Source organism: Apteryx mantelli, chromosome Z (assembly GCF_036417845.1).
Source record: "Apteryx mantelli isolate bAptMan1 chromosome Z, bAptMan1.hap1, whole genome shotgun sequence".
In the NCBI taxonomy this organism is placed as follows: domain Eukaryota; kingdom Metazoa; phylum Chordata; class Aves; order Apterygiformes; family Apterygidae; genus Apteryx; species Apteryx mantelli.
The window spans coordinates 57,379,457-57,401,392 of NC_090020.1; the positions used below are offsets into that span (position 1 = coordinate 57,379,457).

The window sequence follows — 21,936 nt, forward strand, 5'->3', positions numbered from 1 at the left end:
ACAGAGGAATCGCTCTCGGAAGGCGGATGCCTGCAGCCCGGTTCCCTTTGGCTCCCCCACCCCTATAAGCGGACGGGCTCCTAAACGACGGCTGAAGCGACCGTTGGGAGGAAGCTGGTATCCTCGCACTCCAGTCGCACCGCCTGCCTCGGGGAGCTGACGTCACCGCCCTCACAGGGAGAGTGGGGCAGAATGGGGCCAAAATGGCGGGTGCCGCGCGAGGCATCCTGGGATCTGTAGTCCCCCTCCGCGTCGCAGGCGGCTCCGCCTTGGCGGCCTCCAAGCTACCGGCAGCGGCGGCGGAGCGGCTGCCCGCTCGCGTTGCTCTGGAGGCGCCGGTGCGGGCAGCGCAGCGCAGCAGCGGGCTCGGCAGGGCGGGCAGCGTGCGGGCAGCTCGGGGGGCGGGCCCGGCAGCCGGGAGCCGCGCGGCGGTGCATTGTGGGCGCTCCCCGCCCGGGCTCGGCAGCAGCACGCAGCGCCATGGGTGAGTGCGCGGCGGCGGGGCCGGGGCGGCGGGGCCGGCCCCCCCCCCCCCCGGGCGCGGCGGGGGGGGGCGCCGGGGCCGGCCGCCCCGGGAGGGGGGGGCGGCGCCGGGACCGGGCCCCGGCTCCCGCCAGCCTGGGCGCGCGGGGCCCGGGGCAGCCGGCAGCCGCCTCCCCGCGCGGGGAACTGCCCCGGGCCGCTCGTTAGCGTCCTCGCCGGCCCAGCCGCTTCGTAGCGCCCCCGGGCCCGTCGCCGCGTTAACCCTGGCTGTGCCGGGGCCGCCCCGCGTTTTCCAGGGAAGTGCCGCGGGCTCCGCACCGCCCGCAAGCTGCGCAGCCACCGCCGCGACCAGAAGTGGCACGACAAGCAGTACAAGAAGGCCCACCTGGGCACCGCGCTGAAGGCCAACCCCTTCGGCGGCGCCTCCCACGCCAAGGGCATCGTCCTGGAGAAGGTGTAAGTGACATCTGAGCTCTCGGCTGTGACACTGAGAGGTTGGGGCTGCACCACTGACGTGCGTCGTCTCAACCCGTGTCAGTTTAGCTGCCATAACTGGTTATCGTCTTCTGATGTGGGCTCCATCGGTTGCTTCTTTGAAAACATTCCAAAATAAATTTGACTTTCTGATTGTGCCTCTGGGAATTCTGCACAGTAATATTAGTTCTCTAGCTGGTTTCTACTGTTTACAGTCACTTCTAAATATCATAATTCAAATTGTACTGTAAAAAGAGCTAGTCCTCTTCACTGAATCCTAAACCTGTCCCTGAAAAAAAATAGGTGCTGCCTTATGTTTTCATGAACTCTTCCTGTAGTTCTCAAGGATTATTTTGAATGTACCTTTACTTCAGAACTACTGATTTATATCCTCGAGAAGTATCTTTTCTTTGGAAAGAAAGTGACACCTTTAACATGGGTATATGATTTTTAGAAAGTAGTTATAATCTTAGACTGGTACAAGAAGAAAGCTGCTGAGGGAAAACTTAATGGTACATGGAAAGAATTACAAATGTTAAGAGGTTGGTTACTGAAATTTTAATATTTAGGTTTTTATTTTAAATCTAAACCAGTTTTATCAGATGTCAGAAATCAGATTTCATAGGAACATTAAAAATCAGATTATACTGGGAGTTTTAAAATAAACTGTGGGATTTTGGAGGGGGTTGGTGAACTTGTCTCCTAAGCTAACTGAAACATTTTAAATTTAGAAGTGGTTATGTAACTACTAGAGCTCTCCAAAGAAAAAAAAAATTGTTTCCCTCCAGCTACCACTGGATGGATGACAGCTTCCCTGCAGAATTATTATTTGTTTCACTGCTAAACACCTAACCTAGATGGTGCCAGAAACACAAGAACAAAAGATAGGTTACGGCATCCATCTTCTACCTTATTATTGCAACTGTGTCTGTAGGCTGAGGAGACTAGTATGTTGTGGCTACATTTATAGAGTAATGTACTGCCCAGGGAGATTCTTGGCACTGAGACTAACTGGCATTGAACAGCCACAGCTGTGCTAGGAAACTCTCTTTGCCAGGGCCCAAGAGGGCACTTAGTGCAGACCCCTTTTGAAAGTAGCCCCTGAAATTTTTGGACTCACAAGCTATGCCCAGGAATTGTTTGGGAGAATTTTAGTGGAGAGAGGTCAAAAGCATGCTAGGGACCATTCTGACAGTTCAGCATTAAAGACAGTGGTGCTCCAGTGCCTGGGAATTTCCTGTTTAGTAAATGAAACAGTGCCTAACTAGCCTGCAGGGACTAACAGTTCAGTTGTACAAAACTTGTGATGACTAGGACTTTCTGTAGCTCTCTGAAGAAATTGTTGCTAATGTACAGTTTTATTGCCATGTCAAATAAACCTGTCTGAGTTTTACAGCTTTGTGAATTACTATATTGATGATTTTAAAGCAATTCCTTTGTAATTTCAGTGGTGTGGAAGCTAAGCAGCCCAATTCTGCTATCAGGAAATGCGTTAGAGTCCAGCTGATCAAGAACGGCAAAAAAATAACAGCCTTTGTTCCCAACGACGGTTGCTTGAACTTCATTGAGGTAAGCAACTTGCATCTAAAACTAGTACTATTAACTGTTCCAGTGTAACTGTGCTCAGAAGTAGTTATGTTATTGGCCCTGTGCTTTGGGGGGGTCTTAATCATATGAAAACTACCTTGCTTTTCTGCTTAGTAATGTGGACTGTGAAATAATTGAGCTTGAATTTTGAAGCTTGAGACTTCTTCAGCAAACTCTTGGTTTAGTTACACTACATTGTACATATGCATGTAAATTTATGAAAACAGGTCTTGACTTTAGCGTTAAACTTCTTGAGTTGTTACTTGAATGAAATCTGACAGTTGTGGGGGGGGGGTTGTTTGTTTTTAACAATCTGATAACTGCTTAATTGTAGGAGAACGATGAAGTTCTGGTCGCTGGCTTTGGTCGGAAGGGTCATGCTGTTGGTGATATTCCTGGAGTTCGCTTCAAGGTTGTCAAAGTAGCCAACGTTTCTCTATTAGCCTTGTATAAAGGCAAGAAAGAAAGACCAAGATCATAAATTCCTTTTGTGCCAGCTAGAGTACTAATAAACATTTTAATCTGATAAATATTTGTGTGGCTTTCTATATCATAAATGAATGGTTTGTATATACAAATACATACTCTGTGTATTATGAAACATTGGGTGACACGTTTGAGTGAGTGTTTTTGCTATGGATGACACTAAACCTGAGCAGCAGTCTGGTTTTGGATCAGACAAGCATGACTTATTTTGAGGAATATGGTCAAAAGAGGGGGAAAAAAGCCTCATATCAGAATTTTCACAAAGTCCTATGTAAGTTTAAAAATCAAAACAAGAAACAGCAAAACCTACAGTACCATCGTCTCAAATCTCTGTTCCTGGAAGATCTTAAACATTAGTGAATATTTGTTTGCTTTGTGCACTGAAAGCCATAGTCCATTTTAATATATTCATTTTTTTTCCTTCCTAGTCAGCTTTTAAATATGAAAAGTTCCTAATGTTCTTAAAATTGTAAAGCAAGACTATAATATTTTTACTAGTTTAATTTCCCTGTCCTTAAAATTACCAAATTGGGATTGCATTTGCTGAAGATACTTGCTTGTAGTATTCTTTTAGCTCCTGAAACTGTTGCTTGCCTTTCTGGTTTTGTTTTTTGTTGTTGTTGTTACTGACTTGATTATTTATTCTATCCAGATTGAATATAAAAAGAGAAACAGCCCTGCATAAACACACAAAGTATGTATTTCTCTTTAAGCTGTAAACATACACTATGTTAATAAAGATACATTTAGATCTAATTATTGCCCCTTCACAGTAATTCCAAAAAGGGAAATGAATGTTCATGGCTTTTTTTTTTTTAGGGAGTGGATTCCTTGATGAAGCAGCTGTGCCTGTTCAGTTGGCATCTGCAGATTGCTAAAGTTTGGCGGAATTGACTCAAAGTAGCTTTCAAAATTAATAAACGCCTGTTTCTGTTACAGAGTTTTGCTCTGGTCTAAATCCAATAAAAATTTAGGAGGAATGTAAGCATTTAAGTGAAAAAGTACAGTAAGAAATTCTTGCTCAGCTACTATTTAAATTCCTTGGGTATCTTCCTAGCTCATTCTAAATATACCATTCTTGGAGATTTCTGCTTTTGCTCCTGTTGTGAACAGCTTGGCACATGTCTGCTGCATAAATCTGCTGAGAATGTAGAAGAACTTAAGTGTTTTCTTGCATGCTTGATTTGATGAACTCTAAGAATATTAAGGCAGAAGTGAGGGGCATTTCAAGCTCCAGTGGAGGCCATTTTATTCAAAATGGAAGTGATGCCACCATACCCTTCTAACCAATGAAGCGCATCAAACATGCACTTCTTTCCTCAGGCTCATGGGGTCAGAAACCTTTCACTTTCAAGAGCGTTCCACGCCTAAAAATGCTGCAACTGCCACACTGATAGTGTGGGAGTCACTTTCTGTTTCTTTTACCTATGGAAAATGCTGCAAGCATCCACCATGCATGCATGGGAAATAGAAGGGGAGCATGAGCAGCCTTGATTCAGGCAATCGGGGCTCCTGGCTCTTTTACAGCTGGCATTTTGGTGTCTCTTGTCACTGGCTACAGGCATGATCGAGGCTGAATGAGGAGACTGAACCCCGGTTCCTAGTGCCTGAGCTAAGGCTACCCTGCAGCGGGCCTTTACGTGAAAACGAGAACCGCATCCCTCGGCAGCGCTAAGCGTTGCCTGAAGCAGCACACGGGGGTTTCACAAAGGCAGAATCAGAGGGGGGGCTCAGGGCCGCGGCTCCCCAGCGTGCAGGGCGCGGCGGGACCCGGGGTGTGTGACAAGGGGCAGGAACGAGGAGTTTCGCTCTTGCGCAGTTTCTACAGAGCAGCTTAACATTTCAGTGTCGCCTCAGAAGTGAGGACAGGCCACGCGCAGCGCCTTCACCTCCCCTCCCCAGCGAGGTCTGTAATTCCCGCAGAAACGGGACTGAAGAAAGGAAAAAAGACCAATTAAACCGTAAAAAGGTGCCATCACCTACTTTGAGGCTGCGGGAGGGGAACGAGAGTCACCGCTGCTCCGGGCACTCGCCTCGCGCCGCGGGGAGCGGCGGCCCGCGCCCGCGCCGCTGGGTAACGGCTGCCAGCGCACAGCGGCCGGCGCAGGCCGCGCCCGAGCCCCCGGCGCAGGGGGCGGCTCGGCTCCGCGTGCAGCGGCAACGCCCCCGCCGCCCCGGCGCTAGCTGGGAGTTTGCAGTCAGGCGCGGCACGGGCAGCCCGCTGCGGGGCCTCGCGGCGCAGCTAGGCGGCGCGGTGCACGCCGGGCCTCTCTCTTTTCGCTCGGGCAGCCTCGGCGGCAGCATGGGTGAGCGCTGAGCTGCGGCGCGGCCGGGGCCGGGGCCGGGGCCGGGGCCGGGGCCGGGGCCGGAAGCGAGCGAGCAAGCAAGCGAGCGAGCGGGTGGGCCTGGGGCTGCCCCGCCGCCGGGGACGAGGACGGCGCGAACTGTGCAGCGGCGGCCTCATCGGTCTGGGTGGGTGTTTTCCAGGGAAGTGCCGCGGGCTCCGCACCGCCCGCAAGCTGCGCAGCCACCGCCGCGACCAGAAGTGGCACGACAAGCAGTACAAGAAGGCCCACCTGGGCACCGCGCTGAAGGCCAACCCCTTCGGCGGCGCCTCCCACGCCAAGGGCATCGTCCTGGAGAAAGTGTGGGTAAAGGTCCCCCAGTGCCGTGCGCGGCCTGGGGGGCGGGTGAGCCTGCCGCCGTAGCATGCCAATTTTAATTATTTTGTAGGTGCTATGTACTAATTTATTTTTCTAAATGGTAGTGCTGAAAGGTATCTGTTCTTATACCCTTAATGTTGTTTTTGAAATTGTTTTTATCCTCTGTATGAAGAGAAATAAGAATTTTACTAAACACTTCAATTTAGTTTACAGGGAGGGGGGATCCAAGATGTTTATTTTTCAAATTTTTACTTAATGAGTTGGTATTTGTCTTGAGGACATTCACCTTCCAATTTTACTCTGTTAAGCAACTAATTAAGTCTTTAGATATTGTATAGCTTCAAGTAGATCACTATTTGGGGGGTTGAAATACAGAGTTAGTATACAACTTAGAGTTAGTATAAAATAATATAGTAATTCATGGTATTGTAATGGATATCTGCTAATTATTCAAATAGATTTTCACTAATGTATTTTCCTGTGCTTCCATTTTAGTGGAGTAGAAGCTAAGCAGCCCAATTCTGCTATCAGGAAATGTGTCAGAGTCCAGCTGATCAAGAATGGCAAAAAAATAACAGCTTTTGTTCCCAATGATGGTTGCCTAAACTTCATTGAGGTGAATAATTTTCAAGAAACAGCCTATAGAAAGTTGTATATGAAAGTAAAGAAACACATAACTGATGGAGACAGGCAATGACCAGATGAGGTTCATGGCATTTTGAACTGTGCGTATCTTAATGCTGTATCTGCTGAGGCAGATGAAAAAATGCCAGAGGTATTTTTGTACTTTTCACTTGCTAAGCTAAACCAGCCCTCAGCAGCATTACTGCAAGTTAAATGACACCTCAGCTTATGCTTCCGTTCTCCAAAATACTGAAGGGGAAAATATTCCATAACTTACATATATCAATCAACAGCCTTCAGTATTTCCTGTCCTTCCACCCTTTCCTTGGGAAGTCTGTGGTGTGGCTCAAATTTAATGTAAGTTAATTCAGAAGTGCACACAAGTTTAATGTTTATAGCTCTGTAACTGCACTGTCTTTCATCCTAGGAAAATGACGAAGTTCTGGTTGCTGGTTTTGGTCGGAAGGGTCATGCTGTGGGTGACATTCCTGGAGTTCGCTTCAAGGTTGTCAAAGTAGCCAATGTTTCTCTGTTGGCCTTATACAAGGGCAAGAAGGAGAGACCAAGATCATGAACTGAAATTGATCTGTCAAGAATATCAATAAACTTTTTGATTGGAAAAACTCCTATGCTTGTTATGTAAGGTGGCTTATGATGATTTCTTTTTTGTTTTGTTTTGTTTTTTAATGTGGTATCCGCAAGTAACGTACCTCAAATGCTGGGGCACACTGTCACTTTGTTTGCAGCTAGCTTTTTCTTCTGTAAGTAATGCTTTGCTGTAGACAGAAGAAAGCCAGAGCATCTTTATAACCAGTAGGTGAGCTTAATAAGCCTTTTGCAAATTTACCTTTGTGTTTGGCAGAAATACACACCTACCATCAGGAATTTCAAAGACTTATTTCATAGAATAAGAGTGTTTTAGTGCTTTGTATGCCATCCATGATTGCCAGCATCTTCATGAAGGCTAACTACTTCTGTCTAATAGCTAGAGGAGTAACTGTCTTGCTATCAGGGTGGATTGATAACTCCCTCTGAGGCCTTTAGCCCTTCATAGACCCTACCTCCTAAAAGCTGTCATGAAAAGGGCCCCATCAAACTGAATTTATGAGTTATGCTGTCACTTGTGTAGAACTGTAAAGATTTTGAAGCTGGGGTCCAAGTATGACACTGTATAACACAGAACTAATTGGGACTCTGATGGAAGTAGGCTACATTTTAGCATTATGAAAATGTCTCCAGTTTTTGCTCCATTACCTACTAGCTTACAAGGGCTGAACTGCTCTAAGAGCATCAAAGGGAGGGTATCGTATGGTCCTGGCACACATCATGTGGTCCAGTACACAGCTGACAGGTGCTATATGCACCAACAGTGATAATAACAGCTTAGCAACAGCTAAAACTTGCAGTGATGTCAGAGCTGATACTAGCAAGTTTTGAGACACTGTGTCAAGATATGCATGATGACATGTGCGGCGGGTTAAATGATCTCTTTGGTGTCCCATCCTTATGATTCTAAAGTATCTCATTTGAGGTGGCTTCTACAAGTTTCCTTGTTTTCCTCTCTTTTCTTATACCAAGATTTTAAAAACTTGAGGGAGGATATTCCTCTCTTAGCATTAGTCCAGCACCGATAGATGGAATATAAATGCTTAACATTTAAAAGAAAATGCAATTTCTCTGAGAGGCAGCAAGATCAGATCTGTCTCTGTCAGAAAATATCTACTGTGAGTCATTTAACTTTATTTTAAAGGGAGGCAATGAATTCCAGCTCTGTAAAATATCACTGAACTCTGCAAAGAAAGATGAGTTGATTTTTCTGGAGTAGAGGATAATTTTTTGGACACTAAATAGTTCCTTTTGTCAGATAACTATGCTGGGTTTATTTAAAGCCTGAAGTACTATATATGGCTCCCTTGTTTTTGCTGATCTGCTTAGCAGTTGAGCATAGATACTGCTTGAGAAATGTCTGTATTAACTGTAAGTAGTACTACATAATTTGGAACTTAATTACAGACTTTTAGAACAAACAGGCACCAATCTAGTGTAGCTGGAATTTTATCCTGAGTCATCTTGTCAGTCACAAAACTGTTCCTATAGGAACAGAAATGAATTTCTTACTGCTAGGTTAGCCCCCCAAAACCGTGATGTTTCTGTGGGACTATTTAATTCATTAGGGATCAGAACATCCCTTCAAGCAGCAAAGTTGGAATGAGGAGAAATTACATATATTTTTGGAGAGCAGCCTTCCTCAAGTTGAAAATGGTCACTGGAAATGTTGAAAATAACATGTATTCATGGTATTCAAATGATAACAGCAATTCTAATTTCTAGTGTGAAGACAGGCAATGACACCTGACACACAGTTCCTCAGGTTTAGGGCTTGAGGAGATTATTAAACAATCTAATCTGATCTCCTGTCCTGCTCAGCCTACAGAACTTTACCCAGTTGCTTTCATATGAAGTGTAAATTAAAACTAACTAGCTTGACTTACGCAAATCTTCCTGATGTGAAGACACCCATTTCTTTTAGATCATTGCAGGTGTTACCTGTCATCATTTAACTGTTGTGTTACTGACTTTAATGCATCTTTAATTTTGAGTATGGCTTCTTGGCTTTATCTTTGCTAGATGGAAAAAAATCTTGTGAATAGTATCTTGTGTGTGTGTCTTTTAAAAGATCTCTGTACCCTAATCAAGCTACTTGAAAAACTGAAGTTTTTCATCAAGATGTACAAGATATTTTGTTCATATCTTGAATGATTTTTCTCTATTGTCCAGTTTTTCAGCCTCAACTTAAAAACATGGATGCTGGATCTAACATAACATAGAATAATAATTTGGCCTCATCTACAAAGAGGCCAAATTCTCCCTAATTTAGCTTTTAAATCGTTGTTAGGTCCTCCATTCTGCTGATATCCTTTTACCTTGAATTTGGCCATTGAAAATATATTTTGCACAAAGCTTCTACGGTGGAGGGCTGGGTTCTTTGTTTCATGTTAGAGCTATTTTATGCAATGAAATACTCAAAATATTTATTTGGCTGAAGTTAGAGTGTAAACAATTCTCACATTATAATCATGATTCATCTGTGTGTTCATCTAAGAGGCTCTGCTCTAAATAGTATTCAACTAATTTATATGAAAACAGAATAAATTCAAGAACAGATTGAGAATCTCTACCACTGAATATTTTGTAGTTTAGTCATCAGGGAATTTGTGAGATCTGGGTGTAAATCCTTGCTTCAAATCAGGCACAGAAGCAATACTGAACTTGGGTTTACTTTATCCTTGTAAATGCTGTAACCACTGTCAAAACGAATGTAAGTTTGGTTGCAGTTCCTTTTCAACTTTGTGGGGGAACATTGGAAAAGATTCCATCTGTGATTCCAGAATTAAGGCTCCCTCTATTGTAACCTGACTTTTAATACCCTTTAATAACTTTCAGAGCGAGGCCTTAACTCAGTGCCTCTTTAGTGTTACCTGCATGATGCTTTAGACAGCTTTTCAGATCAGTTTGCTCATTCTCAAGCATCTGAGAGTAAGCCAATCAAGATTTTTACGTACATTCCTTAGGACAGACTTCCAACTGGTGAAATGCAGTTTGAAGATTTCTGCTGGCTTTGTGCTGGCTCTGTGCTGGCAACAGAATGTGCCTCTGAACCAAGTTTTACAATTTGGTTTTGTGTAGCAGGGGAAGAGGAAAGCAAGAATAAAGAAGGTAGGTACATTGCATGCTCTTAGGGGAGAAGGGAAGGAAAAGAGGCAAAGTGGTCTTTGGTGTAGAGAAGAAAGGGGTTGAGACAGTGAGAGCCATGGGAAGAAGAGTGCGGAAGAAGCAGCAGAATTCCTGCTGTTGCGAGACAGTTGGGGATAAGGTGAGGAAGAGACAACATGATTCAAGGCATGGTTTACATGAGGAACTAATATGAAGAGGTTTTTTGAACCTCTGCCAGACTTGGATATGGTTGAAATCCAAGTACCTGCGGTGCACTTCAGTCAACTAGCACATTGGAGCATAAGTCAAGAGTAGAGGTTGGACTAACCATGCCATCAACTATCCCCCCTGCTCCCTCGAGTACCCAGTATCACTAGTGTTTTACTGTGATTTGTGGTGTCCTAGCCCTCTTGTTTTCTTATATAGTAGAGGGTTAACTGACATTACTTTTTCCATGTGTGTTCTGGATGTTTTCTCTTTTCATCCAAGATGTTATGCAGATGGATTTTGAGGATCTTCTACATCTGCCCAGTATTTCTAACAGCTTCACTGAATCTTAGCTACTGTTTATGCACAGTAACTTCAACCATGCTATTGTATGCCCAGAAATCCCAGGTATGTCCTTAGCATATGCCTACTGTGGCTGTGTCTAATGCTTCTGTGAAACACGGAATGCAGATGCAATAATCTCATATATGCTATAGCAGAGATGCAGACCTATTCTACAAAGTCTCTGAATTCTAGCCTAATCTAGGAGAAGAACAATGTAAGGAGACAGCCAGGTTTGAAAGAATTGGCTGCCAACAGTACAGCTGTATTTACGAATAATTTGCATCAAATCAAGTGTAGACACACGTAAGAAAAATCAGCTACACAATTACACGCATAAGAAGAAGAACTTAGCCAGTTTTTTTGAGGTGAATCTTGATTATAGTAAGATTGAAAGGTACTGGATTAGCAAACCTGACCATTGAACTGAGGGCTATGGTTCAAAGCTTGCTGGTCTGACCCCAATTCCTGGTGGTAGAGACAGATCCTAGGCAGCTAGCTCAATCTAGAAATCTTGGTCTTATGTATGCAAATATTATCATAAACAACTGCTGGTGTTGGGATTCCAGGTCAGATTCTACAGGAGCTACATTATTTCAACTGAAAGAATCACCAGCTTCAGTTTTGTTATTCCAGGAAATTGAGCCTGTTTTTGTTATTTTAACTTGCTTTTCTAGTTTAGCAAAAGTTACGAGTATGGTTTCCAGTGATACTCCTTTGGAAAAGGATTCTACTGCAGACAGCAAAACGTACTATTAAAGTACTGCTGATGATTTAACTTTTCAAATTCTAAAGTCAGTCTGGCAAAGCAAAGCACAAGAAGAGATACAAAGGTTTACTGGGGAGGTAAACGGATCTATATTAGTTTCTAAATGTAGGGTATTGTTGTGAGGTAATCTTGCCACTAGATGTTGCTGTCAGTACAATGAGGGGGGAAGCTGAAAAATAAAAGGTGCAAACCAAAAAGTTGTTAATGTGCACTTTAACAAAGGAAACCTTCAAATTGGCAAATCTAGCTTTTTACTGATTGAATGAGTTTCCTGTTAGGAGAATGGGATACTTTCTGTTTCCTTATTGCCTTCAGGCACCTAAATGGTAGCTACCCACCATATACAAACACAAGAGTTTATGAAGTAAATTCAGCTGAAGCCACGTTAGACTGCAAAGCATGGAAGAGAATACAAATGCTTATTACTGCATCAGGCATGTGTACCTTTAACAGATTTGGTTAAATTAGGGGCTTCTTTTAACTTCTTGCAATGCAGCAGAAGTGAGACTAAGCTATTATTAAGATGAAGGGATAATAACAGCTACAAGGAGTGGGAGAATGCACAGAACTGGGAGCAGAAAAAGAAAAGCATAAAGTTATTAAAGCTAGTAGCATGTTTTGAGCTGAATTTTATCATTTGCTTTATGAACATGTTCATGAGGTCACAGATCTAGTCAACATTTAGGCATCATGATTCTTCCAGCAAATGAATGTTTCTGTGGATTCTGTCATAGCTTAGGAATAACTTGTGTTATCTGGATGCCTCTGACAAGAAGTCAAAAGAGGATGAGCCAAACCAAACCTGATCAGCAGATCACTATTAAAGTGGTTTTAAGCCTAATAAATAAGCCTTACAACTACGTGTTATACAACCCAAATCCTCCAGAACAGAAGGGAATCCAGACAGTTCCAAGAACAGAGATGAACTTGTCTGATAGATACGGCAGTCCACGTTTCACACTTTATTAGAAGAACTTGTATAAATATTAAAGCACTTGGCTAATCATAAGAAGCCAGTTATACCTGAATAACTACCAGACACAAGAGAATGAACCTTGTAAAGCCTGGAAAAGCTATCAATGCTTGGCCAAGGCCTGGCTGGAATCCACCAAAATTCAATTCATGATTTGATCTGGATCAGGTGCAAAGGAAAAAAGGATTTGTTCATTTCTGCACTCTGCCAAATCTTTTTCCACATGTGCTCAGCCAGTGTTGCACCATGTTGTGGGCTCTAGCTGCCACTCTGCTTCCAGAGGCATCAAATGCGGCACTTTACTCAGCAGAGGCAACAATCATTAAGACAAGCCTCCATATTTCAAGGGGATGGTATTCCAGAAGAGACAGACCCAACATCAGAGATGATTGGTTTTGGTGATGCAGATGACTGTTGGTGAATATCTGCTCACAGAGATCTTTCTCTAGCTATAGGCTAATCCTGGACAGCAACAAATCTGGGGAAATGAAGCACCTGAACAGTATCTTCCTCCATCTGGGCTCTGCTGCTGAGGCTAGCAGAACCACAGAGAAGCACACAGCCTAATCTCTTTAGACAGGGCTACCTTTTCCAATGTGTGGTACTAACAACATTATTGAAAATAATATTACAGAAAAACATGTTTTTTTCTAACAGGTTTGAGAAAAAGAAGGTGTTTGGGGCAAGGTTCTGTAAAATCATTCTCTTTTCAAACACAACAATAAACTGTTCTCTCATTTTAAGTAGAAATTCATCTTCAATAGGTGACAGTTACAAGCTCTCAAGTGGTTAAGTGAAAGTTTCCTTGTGGTGTAGGGTTTTTTAAAAGACACTTTAAGATGCTAATGAAAACTAGGACATAAAGATAATAGGCATAATACCTTTCTAATTCTTCCTGAGCATTCAATATACAGTTCTTCTCTTCTGGACTACTCTCCTAGTATGGCTGTCCTATCTGGCTTTTGAAATTTAGGAATTAATGCTACAGCTACTTGATGTGGCAGTTTTGCAGCTATGAACTTTATCTATACCTTTTTCTTCTAGAGGTAAGAATTTGTTCCTGAGAGATGCTCTAAACAGATCCTCTTCAACACACTTTTGAAAGCCTACATGTTATTAAAAAGTGCACAGATATACATGTACACTGTATCCTCTGGAAGAGTGAGCTTTGGAGAAATTAGTTGTAACTCCACAGTTCAGAGGAAAGATAAATCATTTTCTTTTGTGCTGGGCTGAAATGCTATGCAATATAAATATAATGTCCAAACTTATTAAATTGCAGTCATAGTAAATGGCAAAAAAAAAGTGCTTGGAACAAGTTTTGCTGAACTTTATGGAGTTGCAACAGGAATTGATATTGATTACTTCACCATATTGAGCTCTAATTAACTAGCTCAGTGCATTTACTGTTGTGAAAAACAAGCATTTAATTTAACCCAGGGAATGTTTCTCTTAGTAACCAAAACCAACCAACTACAAACCTTCTGGCAGACCAGACTGGGGGTTAAATTCTAACCTGATTGTGCTGACAAAAAGGGGGATTATGTAGTTAGTAATTGCATTCCAAAGAAAAGCATATTTTTGGCTTAGTTGAACACATAAGATTTGTTTTTCTGGCTGATTCTTGTAACTGAGGGCAGGTATGAGTCAGTTCTCTTAAGAAAAAGTCCCCAAAAGCAATGGTCCTCAATATGTCTTCCCAGATTAGCAGGGATGAACGGCTGAGCAAACTCACAAAACTCTGGATCTAGAAATGTTCTTTCTTCTATTGTGCAATATTTCAGATAATGTATGTAGCTGAAACCCAAAGTTCAGATCTAAGAATCTTCTAAAGATTTGCTAAATAAAATTACAAAACAGTGCTGCAGTTAACTTGATTTTGAAAATAAAATAAGATTTTTGAATGTAAGCCTTTTATGTTAAATGTTCCACAAGTCATTAAGGCATAGATCTAAACAAGGAATTAGATGCCTACCTCCCACTTAAGTCATTAGAAAGTAGTTACCTAAACAGGATTGTATCTCTCTTTGGTCCTCATATTTATGTTATCCCTTATTTGTTTCTCAGTCTAAGCTTAGGATATTTCTAACTGTCTGAATTTTTGTTTAGTGACATCCTGGACAAATTTCAGGAAAACACTGACATTGATGATGATACTGCTCTGTTACTTAGATATTTATGGTACTAAAAGGTTAAGAATTGTAGTGGGGCGAGGGAATTTTCACATTGCTCATCCATTTCATGCTATCAATTATCATCATATCTAAGTAGCTGTGGGAACAAGGTCAAGGCATTGCAGACGAATTTGGAAGGGCTTTATCAGCAGGAAGGAAGCCAGGCAGAGACAGCTTCAGAAACTGGGAACAACTTGAGTTTCTAGCCAAGTGAATGTGTGGTTGTAAGATATCTAGGAGGTAGATTGATTACTGGCAGAGGATGTCTATGAGTTAGAGTGTGACTGTCAAGATACTGACACAGCAGTATCCCGCTGTGTGCAGCCATCCATTAGACAAGTGCCTAGGGTTGTCTCTGACAGAGGAAATCTTAAGTTTAGTACAATGCACAATGTCTTGTCCAAATAATCCTCAATTTTGCTTACAAATGATAAATTAAGGTATAAAGCAGTGTGGTGCATTGAGAATTCCTGCACCTAAAAGAAAAAGAATTATTGATTTCTTATCTATGTAGAAATTTCATTTTTCTTGTAATTCTTGAATAAAAGAGGAAAAGATTAAGGTGCAGTGGAATGATGATAGAGTGGAGGTGACTGGAGTATATTCTCCCAGACTCATTCATATCTGCTTTCTTTTGTCTCTAATTACAAGCAGTAAGTTACATAGTCTGATGCACAGTGTGACATGGATGAGATGCTGACATTCAGAGTAGGACAGTGATATTTCACAGACTTGCAATAAGCTGTCTTGTCTATAGTGAAGAAACCCCATTGGTCAAACCCTATTATGAATAGTATTGCCATACCACAGTTTCAGATTCCAAGACAAAAACAGGAAGAGCTTGTCTCCAAGAAATATCTATGAAACTATGAATATACATTTTGCACAGCAGCATCTTGGCAGCTGAAGCTTCTCAAAGTCCAAAAACTAGCACTGAAAATAGTACTCAAAGGTGTTCAAGAGTCATTATTTCTTTCTTTGTCAAGGATCCTCTCTTGTCCAGCATATTAAAACAGTGAAACTAGCAGTCCAGCTATAAATTATTCCAAAGGCAAAGCCACTCTGCATTCAGGATTACATTCTATTATTTACGCTCTTTAGAAGTGGAATTTCTTCTGTATATTTGATCCACAGTACAGTGCCAGGTAACATCTGTGATGCTATGGGAAAATGAGCATAACTGATCCTCAGATATGCTGATGCAGCATTCAGTGTCGATGGTTTATATGAACAATTCTGTCAATTCTTTCTACATCCCTGATCCTAAGGACAGTAGAAGCTAATTCAGACTTTAGTGTAAATAAAGCTACCTGAGGTCAGTCTGAAGTTTTATTGGGAGTAAGGGTGTCAAGAGCTAGCCAGCACAGTGTGCCAGTATTCTGGATAGAGGGAGGAGTTCTGGGTATTTTATTCTGACGTAGAGCTGCCTACAAATGCTGGGCAGCTGAGAATGGCTGAGTGCTTTCACTCCTTTATTTCACTGCAGCACAAATGAAGATCATGGAGCAGGCATGAACATTTAACCCTCTAAATGTGGCTCCTAAAACCATTATCTGTTTTTTGTTTCTCCTCCTGCATAAATCTTCCTTAAATATGAAAATGGGATACGGATGCAATTATCAAGCATGTGTTACCATAAGTGTTAAAAAAGGCAATATATCTGCTGTCCTGTTACATGAACAGAAGGCCATATTTCATGAATCTAACATGGAAAAATGGTTTTTCAGATTATGATCCAGAATGGGATAAATGATGTGCTTTCATTATTAATTCCAAATGACTGGCAAAAGAATTTAACTGCACCAATGGAATTTTAAAGACTGTACTGTATTTCAATCCACCAATAACATATGATACAAGTTAAAAATATGCAACCAATCAAAATATCTGAAATCCCAGAACTTGAAATTCTATGCATTTTACATTTCCAGCTCTGATGTGGCACACATTGGAGTCAGTATGCAAGTGACATATTGCTGAACATACAAAGTAAAATCCGTAATTCCATCTCAACTGCTCGGGACTTGTGTTCTGTTTTATACTACAAATAAAATGTGATTGGGAAGGAATCCAAGATGACTTATATGAAGTTACTTCTAATCTGTTTTTCACTGATTGTACTACTATGCAATTTCTACTTATTCAAAATTCAACAGTTAACAGGGGAGGCCTGCATAAGGCCTGTGGATGGGGACTAAACTTGTGAACAACTACAAGTACAATGAGAAATACTAATTGACTACAACAGTAACTCCCTCAGGGTATGGCAAAGCTTCCTTTGGAGGCAGTGAAGAAGGGAAAAGCCAGATGTTCTCATATCATAGCATGAGGCATCATGAACTCTAGATGCTTAGTCAGATGTAGACTATAAGTAATCTATTTGTCTAGAATATGATTGTTTGTTCCCTGAGGCATGACATACACAAAATATTCTCAGCAAAGTATTATTCAGTCCTGGGATTAGCACCGTGGGACAGGATACATTGTGTGTATGATGCAGGCAGCAAAGTGCATCCTGATGTGGAACACACAGGAGGGCCCATGTGTTAAAGTATGGTAGAGAAGGTGGTCCTTAGGCGAATTAGTCCCAGCCCATGCACTGATTGCTACAGGCTTAAACCACATCCTAAAAGTGTTTTGATGTACATGTCCTCACACATGGTGCAGACTTTTCTAGAAACATGATTTTTAGTAGATACCTCTAGTAGATTCAAAACCCAACGTTTCAATTCTATATCAAGGAACCACAGGCTTGTGCATTTGTGTGCAGTCTTGTTAAGGCCACAACCCCAGTAAAACAGAGATAGGAAATGAGTAACTTTAAGTGGTCAATGCTGTCACAAGGGAGTTCATGTCTTGGTGGCACTTGAGAGTCATTGTTGCAACTGCAGCCAGCTCTTAGGTCTTTAACTGTAACCAGGCAAGCTCTTGTCAGGAAAGAGCCCCGAATAGTTGTCTTCTCAAGTTGTATTGCTTACCACTCAGGAAAGATTCCTTTGGTCTGTGTTTGATTCCTAGGAAAATCTGCAGTAGCTTTACTTCAGCTAACCATAATCTGTCCTTCAGCACAGAGGCCTGAAGTGGGGACAACAAAAGAAAATGGAGAGAGAATGAAATTCAAAGCATTGCAGCAGAGTTATGCTAGGTCACACTATCAACCATATGCTGGAGGGACTACCATAAAATGCTCTGACATAGCTGACACAGACCCCAGTACATCAGGGACCTCCTGACAGCCAGCAAGGGTGATCACAGTGTGCCAAGCACATCTCCTAGTGCAACCTTTCAGTGCAAAGTAAAAAAGGCAATAAGGCAACTCTGTAAGCAAATTGTCAAAACATGAGTCCTAAATGAATGGAACCAAGAGCTCCAAAGGAGAAGGTGATTTTTTGCCAGCTGTCCATCTGATGTTCTTCTTGAATGGGGGGTGGGGACAGAAAAAAGGGTGATTTAATTATCTCTTACCTTTCGATTAAATCAGCATCTGCTCAGAGGCTAGTTTTGCATAACTCAGAGATAGATTTAGACCCACAACTGGGCCCACAATACTCAGCCATGATGTAATGTAATTTGTGCATCTAGAAAAACAAACAAACAAAAAAAACATATTACGCCAAACTTTTCTGAATTGCAGATATACCTGACAGTCATAAAGTAATTTCAAATGAGGTTATTCTTTCACTTTGTCTACATCAAGCTTAAGTAGCCTCACGATCCCAGGCCCTGGTTCTCATGGGGGACTTCAACCACCCCGATATCTGCTGGAAAGACACCACAGCTAGGCACAAACAGTCCTGGAGGTTCCTGCAGAGCATTGGTGACAACTTCTTGACACAGGTGGTGGAGGAGCCAACAAGGAGAGGTGTGCTGCTGGACCTCGTACTAACAAACAAAGAAGGACTGGTGGAAGATGTGAAGGTTGGGGGCTGCCTTGGCTGCAGTGACCATGAGATGGTGGAGTTCAGGATCCTGCGAGGAGGCAGCAGGGCACCAAGTAGGATCGCAACCCTGGACTTCAGGAGAGCAAACTTTGTCCTCTTCAGGGACCTACTTGGAGGAATCCCATGGGTGAGGGCCCTGGAAGGAAGGAGTGTTCAAGAGAGTTGGTTAATATTCAAACATCACTTCCTCCAGGCTCAAGAGCGGTGCATCCCTATGAGTAGGAAGTCAAGCAAAGGAGGTAGGAGACCTGCATGGATGAGCAAGGAGCTCCTGGCAAAACTCAACCAGAAGAAGGAAGTCTACAGAATGTGGAAAGGGGGACAGGCCACTTGGGATGAATATAGGAATGTTGTCAGAGTATGCAGGGATGCGACGAGGAAGGCTAAGGCCCGTTTGGAATTAAATCTGGCTAGAGATGTCAAGGACAACAAGAAGGGCTTCTTCAAATACATCAGCAGCAAGAGGAAGACTAGGGAAAATGTGGGCCCTTTGCTGAATGGGGTGGGTGCCCTGGTGACAAAGGATGCAGAGAAGGCAGAGTTACTGAATGCCTTCTTTGCTTCAGTCTTTACTGGTCAGGCCAGCCCTCAGGAACCCCAGACCCTGGAGGCAAGAGAGAAAGTCTGGAGAGAGGAAGACTTTCCCTTGGTGGAGGAGGAGTGGGTTAGAGATCATTTAAGCAAACTTGACACCCACAAATCCATGGGCCCTGATGGGATGCACCCACGAGTGCTGAGGGAGCTGGCGGACATTATTGCTAAGCCACTCTCCATCATCTTTGAAAGGTCATGGAGAACAGGAGAGGTGCCTGAAGACTGGAAGAAAGCCAATGTCACCCCAGTCTTTAAAAAGGGCAAGAAGGAGGACCCAGGGAACTACAGGCCAGTCAGCCTCACCTCCATCCCTGGAAAGGTGATGGAGCAGCTCATCCTGGAAGCCATCTCCACGCATGTGGAGGAAAAGAAGGTGATCAGGAGTAGTCAGCATGGCTTCACCAAGGGGAAATCATGCCTAACCAATCTGATAGCCTTCTATGATGGAATGACTGGCTGGGTAGATGAGGGGAGAGCAGTGGATGTTGTCTACCTAGACTTCAGCAAGGCTTTTGACACTGTCTCCCATAGCATCCTCATAGACAAGCTCAGGAAGTGTGGGTTAGATGAGTGGACAGTGAGGTGGATTGAGAACTGGCTGATTGGCAGAGCTCAGAGAGTTGTGCTCAGTGGCACAGAGTCTAGTTGGAGGCCTGTAGCTAGCGGTGTCCCCCAGGGGTCAGTCCTGGGTCCAGTCTTGTTCAACTTCTTCGTCAATGACCTGGATGAAGGCACAGAGTGCACCCTCAGCAAGTTTGCTGACGATACAAAACTGGGAGGAGTGGCCGATACGCCAGAGGGCTGTGCTGCCATTCAAAGAGACTTGGACAGGCTGGAGAGGTGGGCAGAGAGGAACCTCATGAAATTCAATAAAGGGAAGTGCAGGGTCCTGCACCTGGGGAGGAATAACCCCATGCACCAGTACAGGTTGGGGGTTGACCTGCTGGAAAGCAGCTCTGCTGAGAAGGACCTGGGAGTGCTGGTGGACACCAAGTTAAGTATGAGGCAGCAATGTGCCCTTGTGGCCAAGAAGGCCAATGGTATCCTGGGCTGCATCAGAAAGAGTGTTGCCAGCAGGTCGAGGGAGGTGATTCTCCCCCTCTACTCAGCCCTGCTGAGGCCACATCTGGAGTACTGCGTCCAGTTCTGGGCTCCCCAGTACAAGAGGGATGTGGCACTACTGGAGCAAGTCCAGCGAAGGGCCACAAAGATGATTAGGGGACTGGAGCATCTCTCTTATGAGGAAAGGCTGAGAGAGCTTGGCCTGTTTAGCTTGGAGAAGAGAAGGCTGAGAGGAGATCTTATCAACGTGTACAAGTATCTGAAGGGAGGGTGTCGAGAGGATGGGGCCAGACTCTTTTCAGTGGTGCCGAGCGACAGGACGCGAGGCAATGGGCACAAACTGAAACACAGACACTTCCATCTTAACATGAGGAAAAACTTTTTCACTTTGAGGGTGACAGAGCACTGGAACAGGTTGCCCCGAGAGGTGGTGGAGTCTCCTTCTCTGGAGATATTCAAAATGCGCCTGGATGCAATCCTGTGCAATGTGCTCTAGGTGACCCTGCTTGAGCAGGGGGGTTGGACTAGATGATCTCCAGAGGTCCCTTCCAACCTCAGTGATTCTGTGATTCTGTGATTTTATTTTTCAGCTTTTAAGTGACAATCCAGAATTTTATTCCACTTGGACCAAGGGAGTTGTCTTGACCATATCTATTTCCCAGCTGATTTACTTTACACGCATCACATAAAGCCTCACAAAGCACATTAGTGTTTCTCACCTATTCTCTTTTTGTGAAGTGATCAGTACAGAAGACATGAACTCATTAGTCCGGCAGGGGTGTAGGACAAAAAATGGCTGTCCAAGTAAGGGGTGCTCCTAAGAAGGAAATTCAGTAGTTTTATTATTCAAAAAGGGCAACAGAAAAGACACAGTTTGCACTGGAAAAAGACAAAGCAGGGTCCACTTAATCCTTGATGTAATTTTTCTTGTTTCAGAATTTAACCCACATTGTTCTTCTAATGATAAAGTCATTGACAAATTAACGTTTGAGAGCATATTCTCTTATCTAAAAAGAGATAGAAAACCACCAGTCAGGTTATGCGACAGTGTTAGTTAAAATATAAAGGTTTTCAGAGCAGCTCAAGTTACCTGTATCAGCACTACCTGAATGCAAGTAGGCAAAGCTACTGTGTAAACAAGTGTTTGACCAAATGTAATACATAAAACAAAGATGCTCCATCGAAAAGCTCTTAACAGCTTTAATTCTTTATCCTTGGATCTTGTCAAACTGGTGCCAGGACATAAATATTTAAGAGTCTGTAGCCTGTGAGGGAGAGCAAGAAGGAAGGAGGAAGAGCCCTCAGGATGGCTTTAACTTCCACTAGATGGGATGTCCTCATTTTAGGCTAGACTAGTAGAAAAGGTCCTAAAATGCCATTGTCTTCCAAGAATCCCAGCTAAAATCAGCCACAAGAAAAAAAATACACCCAGTGACAATTAAGTTTACAATCAGACTCCCTACAGCATGATAAGAAAGACTTTCTATGTTCCTTTCCACCTTCACACTGCATACAATGCTACTGAAAACTCAATCTAGTGCTCCATAAAGCTTTCACTTTCATCTCCAAAAGACATTCAAACAGAATACATGTCTTGACTTAATCAAGCTTGCACTCAATGCAAAACCATAACAGTGATCTCATCTGCTCTTACACTGGTGACACCAGCAGAGCAGCACATCTGACTATCTCACACTCTCTGCACTAGGGAAGTGATTTTCCTTTAATGCTGCTGAGGTCACTGCTACTGCTGCTGCACCAAAATAAACAAATCCTACCACATCCCCACACTCAATAAGGGGCATAAGCATTTAATACAGCACCATAGGGAACAGCTGGAAAG

General features: G+C 43.1%; 3 protein-coding genes and 1 long non-coding RNA gene across 5 annotated transcripts in view; 2 read left to right on the forward strand and 2 right to left on the reverse strand.

Moving 5' to 3' along the window:
- Positions 1-381: 381 nt before the first annotated feature.
- Positions 382-3,074, forward strand: LOC136995356 (small ribosomal subunit protein uS12). The gene is made up of 4 exons (XM_067315977.1): positions 382-484; positions 780-939; positions 2,406-2,526; positions 2,879-3,074. Exons 1-4 carry the CDS (start codon positions 481-483, stop codon positions 3,023-3,025), a joined length of 432 nt encoding a protein of 143 aa, XP_067172078.1. The 5' UTR covers positions 382-480; the 3' UTR covers positions 3,026-3,074.
- Positions 2,840-5,167, reverse strand: LOC136995357 (uncharacterized). Its single transcript, XR_010886940.1, has 2 exons — positions 5,014-5,167; positions 2,840-2,988 (listed from the first exon to the last, which is right to left on the reverse strand). It is a non-coding gene; the product is annotated as an uncharacterized lncRNA (long non-coding RNA).
- Positions 5,168-5,252: 85 nt separating this feature from the next.
- LOC106487292 (small ribosomal subunit protein uS12) lies at positions 5,253-6,944 on the forward strand. The gene is made up of 4 exons (XM_067315975.1): positions 5,253-5,336; positions 5,518-5,677; positions 6,189-6,309; positions 6,745-6,944. Exons 1-4 carry the CDS (start codon positions 5,333-5,335, stop codon positions 6,889-6,891), a joined length of 432 nt encoding a protein of 143 aa, XP_067172076.1. The 5' UTR covers positions 5,253-5,332; the 3' UTR covers positions 6,892-6,944.
- Positions 6,945-15,919: 8,975 nt separating this feature from the next.
- ATG10 (autophagy related 10) overlaps positions 15,920-21,936 on the reverse strand; it is an 88,430-nt gene continuing 82,413 nt past the window's right edge. For both annotated transcript variants that reach the window (XM_067316180.1, XM_067316181.1), the window contains exons 6-8: positions 20,813-20,910; positions 17,962-18,074; positions 15,920-17,571 (exon numbers count right to left, since the gene is read on the reverse strand). In XM_067316180.1, coding sequence (XP_067172281.1) covers positions 17,969-18,074; positions 20,813-20,910 — 204 coding nt within the window. In that variant the 3' untranslated portion in view covers positions 15,920-17,571; positions 17,962-17,968. The remainder of the gene's footprint in view (positions 17,572-17,961; positions 18,075-20,812; positions 20,911-21,936) is intronic.